At 43.9% G+C, this 10,712-nt stretch overlaps 1 protein-coding gene across 1 annotated transcript in view; it reads right to left on the bottom strand.

Annotated features, from left to right (window-relative positions):
- Positions 1-2,264: 2,264 nt before the first annotated feature.
- Positions 2,265-10,712, bottom strand: part of TRMT44 (tRNA methyltransferase 44 homolog) — a 35,273-nt gene continuing 26,825 nt past the window's right edge. Inside the window, exons 9-11 of the mRNA XM_066573338.1 lie at positions 10,157-10,541; positions 8,015-8,131; positions 2,265-2,603 (exon numbers count right to left, since the gene is read on the bottom strand). Of these exons, the coding sequence (XP_066429435.1) occupies positions 2,371-2,603; positions 8,015-8,131; positions 10,157-10,541 (735 nt within the window). The 3' untranslated portion in view covers positions 2,265-2,370. The remainder of the gene's footprint in view (positions 2,604-8,014; positions 8,132-10,156; positions 10,542-10,712) is intronic.

The raw sequence follows: 10,712 nt of genomic DNA, 5'->3' as shown, positions 1-10,712 counted from the left end.
GGAGGCGGCAATTCACGCCTGTGTTCAGCCTCCTAAAACACAGGAAGTAAACATAGAAGCAATACTTTCCAAAATTTTTCGTAAATCTCAGCTGGCAAACCATCGGTACCCGGGGCTTTATTATTCTATGCGGAGGTCAAGGCCTCCTGTAATTCCTCCAGGTCCACAGGGTCCTCAAGAAATTCCCTCTGCTCTAGTGATTAGCAGGGTATTGTTATAGTTACTAAGTATTGCACAACTTGCTTCCTTGGTATGTGAAGCCCAGAGGAATACAGAGAGGCATACAAGGAGTACACCGTCCCACCAATTGTAGGATCAGTTTCAATAGTTCCCCAACCATGTCTCAAAACAGGTAATGTATGTGGAGCCCGTCTACGCTCTAGTTAGGACCGCTCTCATGTGACCACTTTTCCCCCTCCTCAAAACAAGATTATTTCATAAAGCATTGTTGCAGCCTCCAGGACATAATAGGTTAATGCTTCTTGTGCCTCCATACATTTAGCTGAGGTTTCAGGTGCGTTACTACGGACAAACATATATTCTGCTTTGAAGTTACTCAACCAATGCCCTGTGTTCCCACCTAACCGGTGTGATATTTTGTATAAGGGGACCTGTAAGATAAGCCTTCATAGCCCCCCATTCTAGAAATATATTGGGCTTTCAGTTATTCAAAATAAGGTATTCATCCATTAGCCGCGATAGGTTTGGACAATCTATTATGTTTAACCAGAAGGCATGTAATTTCCATAGAATGTCCCAACTTGGCTCTTCCTGTATGCTATATTTCAAATTAACATGGGCGAGTGGTCGGATAGCGATCTAGGCAAATACTGAATCGTTATTATATTGGGGACTAGCTAAGTGTTACCCACTGCCAGATCAATACGCTATGGGGATTGCCAGAAGCTGGAGTGATGAGTAGTGTTTGATCCACCATATATCTATAAAGTGTGTTGCCTGGCAGAAGTGTCCCAATGGTGTTAATCAACTCCCTCCACCCGCATTCTATCACAATATGGGTCAATTATGGAATTAAAATCTCCTACCAATAACATGGGAGCATCTGGAATTTCTGCCACAAAGTTCAGTATCTGGCTCATAACACCACTATTATGAGGGGGAATGTAAAGTGAAATAAGAAGAGAGTTGTACAGCTTGCAATGTAAGCAGAGCGAGTGCCGGTCAGTCAGTTTTATGGAAGAAACAATAGAATGCAATGGACTTCGGCATAGAGATGCTAACTCCCCTTGGAAACTATTACCCGCCCAACATGCATTGGGACCAGGATAATGTTATAAGGAGTTATGGCAGAAGCTCACTCCGAGCGGGTCTACTCACATCCTAGTCAGGCTCCGCCTCCAATTACACCACAACTCTAATCATTTGCAGATCTGCCTGAGATGTAACTGCATGACGAGTTTTGCATCAAAACTCCTTCTAGGTGCTTCATTTTTTGATAAAGAATGTTTTGCTTCCAGCACTGAGAGAGAACCCAGCGATCTGCAGGGATCCAAACCCGAGAACCCCTACCAATCAACTATTGATGACCTATCTTCAGGATAGGTCAATAGTAAATGTCCCAAAGAACCCCTATACAAGGGCAAAGGGTTGTGGAGGGTGGATAGAACTAAGCAGTTACAGTCAATCTACTCATACATTTCCATGAAGAATAGCAGAGGAATAGCACCATCCAGAGTTGAAGGAAAGATTGATTTTCTATGGGGAACATAAGTATTTAAATACTAAAACAGATATGGCAGAAGAGATAAGAGCTCCGCTAACAGGGCAATGCTCTGCGTGGACTATTCTAGCACAGAACTTGTCTAGTAAGATGAATGAAATCCAGCCCAAGACAGTTCATCTCTGTAAAAGACATCTGGAAGTCTTCATGTAAGATGAAGAGAAGAACTTGCATCAATGTGAACTGAATGTTAAAAAGCTTAAAATTGTTTCAAAGTGTTCTAGTCGCCAACATGAATATTTAAATGTGGCGTCACACCGTGTACGGTAGGTTATAATTTACCCGCCACCGCTCTTGACAACTGATATATATATATATACCACTTTCTCCACATATTTCAACCAAAAATAATTAAAACAGTAGATTTTAGTTAAAATAAATTCAGTCATTGAACTGCTTATTAGTTCTGTTGTGTTTTCTTTTTTTTTTTGTCAGTTAGCTTTGGAAAAAGAACAAAAAGATGAATACAAGCAAAAGGTATTAAATGGAAAGCAGACAAAAGATCACAGCAAGAGTGGATCTCTCTGTACAGAACATTCTTTTACTTTCCTTCTACAAGTTTTAATTAAAAGAAATAATCATAAAATAAATGGAGCTTGTGGACAGGGCGGGCTTCCAGGTAAGGACGGTCACGGTCTCTGTTTTTTAGGTAAAGTGCACGGCCGCAGTTCCTCAGCTCCATGGGCATAAGGGCAGTGGATGGCGGCTCGCGGGCAGCCGTCGGGATGGTGAATGTAAAACCAGCAAATTCGAGTCTTTAAAACATCGGCTGAGAGTTTGCGTTTGGCTTCTGTCCTGTGTTTATCTGAAGCGGTTTGAGTCTCCTGGCTCCAGTCACGTATGGAAACCATGGAATTCATCACTGCAAAGACAAAACGATTTTACAGTTATTCGCAAAACAGATCAATACTCAGTAAAATATGGTGCATATTGATACGACGATTAAACATGAACCATAGGGCAGTATTGGGCCCCGCTCTTTCTACAACTCCGTTATGAATGTGATTTAAGATGGCCTGTAAAGTTTAAAAAAAAAACAAAAAAACAAACAAACACATTTTTGCAAATTAAAGTATTAGGCCAAAAATGATTCAGGTAAGTTGGAAGCAGAAATCTCTCTCAGGGTGCATTTATGAGAAACTTGGATCAAGTGAGATGCGGTTTGCAAGAAAATTGCAATGCACTTGGATCACTGCACTTGTGATTCTCACGCACATGAAACTAGACAATTATTACCTATGGCAGTAAATACGTATCGCATCACACTCGCATGTACGTGCGAGTGCAAGGCGATGTTTATTTCTGTTCCCATGGGGAAGAATAGGCAATTCTTCAACAGAATCCCCCACAAATGGAACATGCTGCAATTTTTCTCTCACATTGCTTCTTCGTGCAGCGCTACAAGAGAAAAATCGTACATGTAAATGAACCCGTTAAAAAATAATGGGTTCTGTTCCCGTGTGATTTCTGTGAATCTCACCATGCACAGAAATTGTGCCATAAAATGGTCCTTATTTAGTAGTGCGGGTGGATTTACACACCCAAGTTATGTGTAGCGCACTGTGCCAAGTGGTTTTTGTGCCTCCCATTCACTTCAATAGGAGCTACACAAACAGCCCTGCGCTGATTCTCTTGACTGTTTGCCACAAGTCGTTGGAAGCAGAGGGACCAGTTTTCCCTATCTTAATCATGAAAAGCTGAGCTAGGAACGCCCTTTTACACTACCGTTCAAAAGTTTGGGGTCACCCAAACAATTTTGTGTTTTCCATGAAAAGTCACACTTATTCACCACCATGCGTTGTGAAATGAATAGAAAATAGAGTCAAGACATTGACAAGGTTAGAAATAATGATTTGTATTTGAAATAACATTGTTTTTACATCAAACTTTGCTTTCGTCAAAGAATCCTCCTTTTGCAGCAATTACAGCATTGCACACCTTTGACATTCTAGCTGTTAATTTGTTGAGGTAAGCTTGTGAAATTGCACCCCACGCTTCTAGAAGCATCTCCCACAAGTTGGATTGGTTGGATGGGCACTTCTGGCGTACCATACGGTCAAGCTGCTCCCACAACAGCTCAATGGGGTTCAGATCTGGTGACTGCGCTGGCCACTCCATTACCGATAGAATACCAGCTGCCTGCTTCTGCTGTAAATAGTTCTTGCACAATTTGGAGGTGTGTTTAGGGTCATTGTCCTGTTGTAGGATGAAATTGGTTCCAATCAAGCGCTGTCCACTGGGTATGGCATGGCGTTGCAAAATGGAGTGATAGCCTTCCTTATTCAGAATCCCTTTTACCCTGTACAAATCTCCCACCTTACCAGCACCAAAGCAACCCCAGACCATCACATTACCTCCACCATGCTTAACAGATGGCATCAGGCATTCTTCCAGCATCTTTTCATTTGTTCTGCGTCTCACAAACGTTCTTCTTTGTGATCCAAACACCTCAAACTTGGATTTATCCGTCCACAACACTTTTTTCCAGTCTTCCTCTGTCCAATGTCTGTGTTCTTTTGCCCATCTTAATCTTTTTCTTTTATTGGCCAGTCTCAGATATGGCTTTTTCTTTGCCGCTCTGCCCTGAAGCCCAAAATCCCGCAGCCGCCTCTTCACTGTAGATGTTGACACTGGTGTTTTGCGGGTACTATTTAATGAAGATGCCAGTTGGGTACCTGTGAGGCGTCTGTTTCTCAAACTAGAGACTCTAATGTGCTTATCTTCTTGCTTAGTTGTGCAACGCGGCCTCCCACTTCTTTTTCTACTCTGGTTAGAGCCTGTTTGTGCTGTCCTCTGAAGGGAGTAGTACACACCGTTGTAGGAAATCTTCAATTTCTTAGCAATTTCTCGCATGGAATAGCCTTCATTTCTAAGAACAAGAATAGACTGTCGAGTTTCAGATGAAAGTTCTCTTTTTCTGGCCATTTTCAGCGTTTAATTGACCCCACAAATGTGATGCTCCAGAAACTCAATCTGCTCACAGGAAGGTCAGTTTTGTAGCTTCTGTAACGAGCTAGACTGTTTTCAGATGTGTGAACATGATTGCACAAGGGTTTTCTAATCATCAATTAGCCTTCTGAGCTAATGAGCAAACACATTGTACCATTAGAACACTGGAGTGATAGTTGCTGGAAATGGGCCTCTATTCACCTTTGTAGATTTTGCACAAAAAAACAGGCATTTGCAGCTAGAATAGTCATTTACCACATTAGCAATGTATAGAGTGCATTTGTTTAAAGTTAGGACTAGTTTAAAGTTATCTTCATTGAAAAGTACAGTGCTTTTCCTTCAAAAATAAGGACATTTCAATGTGACCCCAAACTTTTGAACGGTAGTGTAAGTTCGCTGTCCACCGCTATAACCAGTTCTTTTTCCATGTCCACTTTTTTCCTAGCGTTCTCCTATGTGGTGTAATGCACGCGGCTGTGTTTGTAGCTACCGCCTGTTTGACCGATAACTATAGTAGTGAATTCTCATCTTGGCTATGAAAAGCCAAGATTAAACACCCCTCTACCTTCAACAACCAGTGTCAAGCAGCTGCTGCCAAAGCAAATACAGTCATTGGATGCGTCAAAAGGGGAATGGATATACATGATGGGAACAAACACTACAAATACTAATGTGACCGTACATGAAATATTGGGGCAGATTTACTGTTGATATTTAGACAGCATAAAATTAAGCAAGACCGTATGAAAATACTCAAAAGTTATCACAACTTATGCTTGATGATCAATTTGATACATGTTTAGATACTTCTAATATTACACCATTGGTTGGTTTAGTTTTTGGTGCACAGTGTTACATATTAAAGGGGTTGTACCAAGAGAGGTGATAGAAGTTTGATTGTTGGGGGGGGGGGGGGGGGGGTCTCACCACTGAGACCCCCACTGAATCTGAGGACAGAGGTCCCGTTTTCCCTGTTCTCCTCATAGTGGCCTTACTGCACCCTCCGCAGAGGAGACTTGAATGGAGGGGGGAATCCTTTCTAACAGGTCAAAGTGGAGATGCGAGTCTAGCAGATTCTACATAACCAGATATTCGTTGGTCTCCAACTGAATGTTTGTGTGGCAGCATCTTCCTTGTGCAAAAAAAGTTGACCACCAGGGAATTTTACCTGCTTCCCCCCCGCGATTGGCTGAATGCAAGACAGATAACATATTAGAGGTCTTGCCTGAAACACCGCTACTCTTATCCACTAGTTATGTCTGATCAACACAGCCCAAGTTAAGCGAATGTCACTACGCTGTAACACTAAACACAACCATGGACACATGTGACAAGTTTCTGGAAACAAAACTTTTTTCGAATTATGGACAACCCCTTTAAGCCTCCATTTACAGCTAGGCATTTTTTTAGCAGATTTCAATGTTTGTTTCCTGTCAAAAAAAAAAAAAAACACTTCCAGATTGCCCATGGCTTCTGAGGCCTCGGACCACCACTGAATAGTCCCATATAGGACAGACAGGACAAGCGGTCAGCATCTGACATTGTGTTATATACTGGAGAAAGAATGCCTCCAATGAGAATCATCATATTTGTCAAATGTGTTTCCTGCTCTTCAGACTGATGATATTACACTTCGGCCGCAGTTTACATGTTGGTAGAAATTGTATTCCTGTTTTTTTTTCTGCCGGTAGAAATAAGTTTACATTTCGCCTCAGGGTCAGTCTACCTGGGAGAGCAGAGAGAAGCGGAGGTCATGACAGCAATTTATTCTGACCTAGAAATATAGTAATGGCTCATAAGGAGGAACAGGAGAAAACAGAATGTGCTCTTCCGATTATTATCTTATGTAACGTAAGACAAGGTCGGAGCGGCTGAGAGAGGGTACGCCATGCTGCCAAGACTGATTCATTCTGGAAAGAAGAAATTATGAAAGTGCAGCTCATCCTACGATTAACATTGTGTCTCCACAGTCAGGAGATACACATCCCGCACCGCTGATACATCTCTATTACCTTATGTTTTTCACAGGTTTCTTCTCAGCTGTGTAGAAAACTGCAAGCTGCCCAACTGCTCCGGATGGAACTACTTAGGACTTTTGTGAAATTTCGCTTTAACAATTGTAACTTAGGCCGCCTGCACACGAGCGGAAATCCCGCCACGGGATTTCCCGCGGGATTTCCGCCGCTGAAAGTTTGCATAGGAGTGCATTAAAATATGCACTCCTATGCAGACGGCCGCGGTTTGGCCGCGCGAAATCTCGCGCGGCAAACAAACCGCGGCGTGTCCTAATTTTCTGCGGGGCACGCACTCACGAGGCCGCCGGCTCCGGTCTGCGCATGCCAGGTGCGGGTGAGTACGCGCTCGTCCCTGCAGGCGCTCGGGTCGGATCGCGCGGCGAGAATTCTCGCTGCCGGATCCAACCCGCTCGTCTGCAGGCGGCCTTAGTCATTTTTTTTTTTTTCAGAAAGCAAGGAAAAAAAAAATCTTTAAAACTAAATTAGGACTTTTCTGGTGGTGTAAATTGGTTAAAAATGGTAATGGTACCAGTTCTGGTGGAGTAAGGTAGAGAAGGGCATCAATATTTCATTACATAGTAGTCTGCAATAAAAAGAGGGTCAGTATTTGACCACCTGGTGACTTAGGTTAAAAAAAGATTTTAAAAAATATCTGAAGGGCTGTCACAGTGCAGAGGGATCAGCCCTATTCTCACCTGCGCAAGGAAAGACTAGAAGCAATGGGATGAAACTGATAGGCAGGAGACACAAATTAGATATTAGAGAACTTTCTGACATTGAGGGTGATCAGTGAGTGGAACAGGTTACCACGGGAGGTGGGGAGTTCTCCTTCAATGGAAGTGTTCAAACAAAGGCTGGACAAATCTGTCTGGGATGATTTAGTGAATCCTGCAATGAGCAGGGGGTTGGACCCGATGACCCTGGAGGTCACTTCCAACTCTACCACTCTATAATTCTATGACAACATACCTTGAAGTTTGACTCTGAACAGAGCTTCCAGTCACGGGGACAGCCCCCCGCCGCAGCGGCCTCTCCACGCCTGCAGCATGTTGACGGACAGCGGTCTTCCCTTTTGTGTCGAGAGCTGTCACTCTATGTGATCTGGGTGGAGATAGGCCTGTGTGACTCTGTTCAGAGCCAGACTTCAAAGTATACTTATCCAGAAACACCACAGAATAAATCATACATTAGCGTAATGTGCATATCTGCCCCGCGTTCACGCTGCCCTCGGATCTACAAAGCTTATATATATATATATATATATAACGATTGGTGAAACCAATTACAGGCTGTAACCCAATACTGATACCTTGAAAGACTTGGTGATTGTTCCTCAGCAGGGTCTGCAGACCTCCACACTCGTTCTTCAGCCTTTGTAATGTCTCCTTGTCCAGAACTTCAGCTACTTCCCGTAGCGGAAGAGTTCCTGTAATGGATATAAAAACCATAAAACTGTTACCTATCTGTATTCGGTTTCACCATTTTTATATGCTTTTTTTTTGATGGACGACATTCTCCTACATTATTTTGCAGATTGTCCCCTTTGGAAAGCTATTGAGCCGTTTCCCTGTCACCTTGATAATAAAGAGGAGGAGGAGGGTGGTGGGCTTACTCCTCCAATATTGTGTGCCATGATTTATGTTCCCAGGTAGAAGTGATATTTTCTAATTACTTATGCCCGAAAAGATATAGAAAACTGGTATTAATTCTACAAACTTCACTTTTTTAACAAGGATAGTGAAACTTTAAAATTCACTTATCAATGAAGAAACAAGGGAATCTGTTTGCATTGCAGTAAAAAGGTGCAGAGTTGCCTGCTTTCAGCTCCGTCCCCTTGGACAGCTGGACCAATATCAGCTGATCGCTGGGGTTCCAGAGTGGCTGACCCCTGTCGATCAACTACTGACGACCTGTATTGAGGATAAGTCATGAATAGTAAAGTCCCAGAAAACCCCGTTATGTCCGCCTGCAGACGGGCGGAAATTCCGGGACTGGATTTCCCACGGAATTTCCGCCCCTGGAAGCTGCCATAGGATTGCGTTAACAAACGCAATCCTATGCAGACGGCCGCGATTTGGCCGCACGAAATCTCGCGCGGCAAACAAATCGCGTCATGCTCTATTTCTGTGCGGGGCTCGCCGAGCCCCGCACAATCATCGCTCACCGGCCCCGCTCTCCGCATGCGCCGGCAGCCAGCACATGAAAGAGCCGGGACCGCGGGAGAGGTGAGTGCCCACGCTGCTCTCTGCAGACGCTCGGGTCGGGTCCCACTGCGAGAATTCTCGCAGCCGGATCCGACCCGGCCGTCTGCAGGCGGCCTAAAGGAGTTGCACCAAGACTGACCTTTATCACCCAACATCAGGTTAGGTGATAAAAGTCTGATTGGTCGTGGTCTTACCATTGAGGCCCCCACCAGTCCCAAGAATAGATGTCACGTGTCACCCCCTCTTCTTGTCATTGCAAGCACACCAGTGAAGAGATTTAATGGATTGGTGGTTGCGCATGCGCAGTTCTGTTCCAATCATCTTCACTGGGACTGTCAGAAATAGCAGAACACTTGAACTTGGCTATTTCCGGCAGTCCCATTGAAATTAATGGGGAAGCCCAACACATGTGCGACCAGTGGTACAGTAAGGCCACAGTGATGAGAAGTAGGGGAAAAAGGCACCCTCTCTCTTGGGATGTGTGGGGGTCTCCCCACCAATCAGACTTTTATCACCTATCCTGTGGCTAGGCGATTTTTTTCTTTTTATACAACCCCATTAACTACCATGTACTAAAAAAACTGTATATTGATTTATCGCAACTCAAATCATGTTAAAGATTGCTAAATCTGTATCCAAAGTATCCACACACTGACATTAGTACATGTCCATGTCAGTTAGAAGTTGGCATCTAGGGCCTCCATTTATTACTGTTAAGTGCCGAAACGTACACCCCTCCATGAGAGCTCCTGCTGACACCCCGTTCTAGAATTGAACCGTGCGGTCTTTTTTTTTCAATAGACTGTAGACAAATAACCCGCACTGTATGTCTGCTGTATATGCTGCTAGTTCATTACTGAGGCAGACTAAACCGATTATTTCCTAGGGAGCCTGCCATGGACTCGAACCCCAGAGGCAAGCTGATGGTGGGTCATATTAACCACCAGACACTACCGTTAACCCTTTCACTATTTAAGCAGTGTATGGCACTATTATCTGGGGTCCGGGCCGGCACTACTCGATTAGAAGGATTCTGGTACACATGCATCTGTGTTTTTGCACATTTTTTTTTTTTTTAAATTAGGAGAACTGGAGTCTAAAAATGGCGAGTGGGGGCGCTCTACTTTAGTTTCACCCCAGAGCCTCAGTTTCCATAAAGCAGACAAACTAGCTCACAAATCTACATGATGGAGCGTCACCTTACAGAGTGGATGGAGGAAAGCTCTTTATGAGAGACAAGTACTTACTGCCTTTGTTCCAGGATTGCTCGGCTCCATCTGTAGACCGGCCGTCCGTGTCTTCTATGTCAGAGCAGAGCAATAACTGAGCTACTTGCAGGACCACCTTATCGATAAAGTCTCTGGGAAGTAATGCACAGTTCCTGACTTGCTCCACTTTGTCTCTGGGTCGGAACCCCGATATCCAGTTTGAATGTTCTGTCACTGGGTAACTGTTAATACTGTCCGAGTTTCCATCACCATGTATAGCGTCCGTGTTATGCTCACAGGTTGCAGAAGCAACTTGGTTAGTTGCAGACTCTGCTGAATGACTGGAGATATACTGAGACCTCCGTGCATCCGCCTGTGGTTCCTCTGCAGGAGAGTAGCTCCTTGACTTCCCTATGAGGCACACCTGTAGTTAGGTTATTGGAGTATTAAAAACATGGATATCAAATGCTTATCTATAAATACGGCATACGTAAAGTGGCTGCCCAGAATTAGAATCAAAGGATCTGCTTCAAAAAGAGTTATATCTCATTATACTCCAGAGCTGCACTCGCTATTCTGCTGGTGAAGTCACTGG

The sequence above is a fragment of the Eleutherodactylus coqui genome, chromosome 7 (genome assembly GCF_035609145.1).
Source record: "Eleutherodactylus coqui strain aEleCoq1 chromosome 7, aEleCoq1.hap1, whole genome shotgun sequence".
Lineage (NCBI taxonomy): Eukaryota > Metazoa > Chordata > Amphibia > Anura > Eleutherodactylidae > Eleutherodactylus > Eleutherodactylus coqui.
Note: the sequence above shows the minus strand (reverse complement) of the source record. Positions and strands in the feature narration are given on the sequence as shown.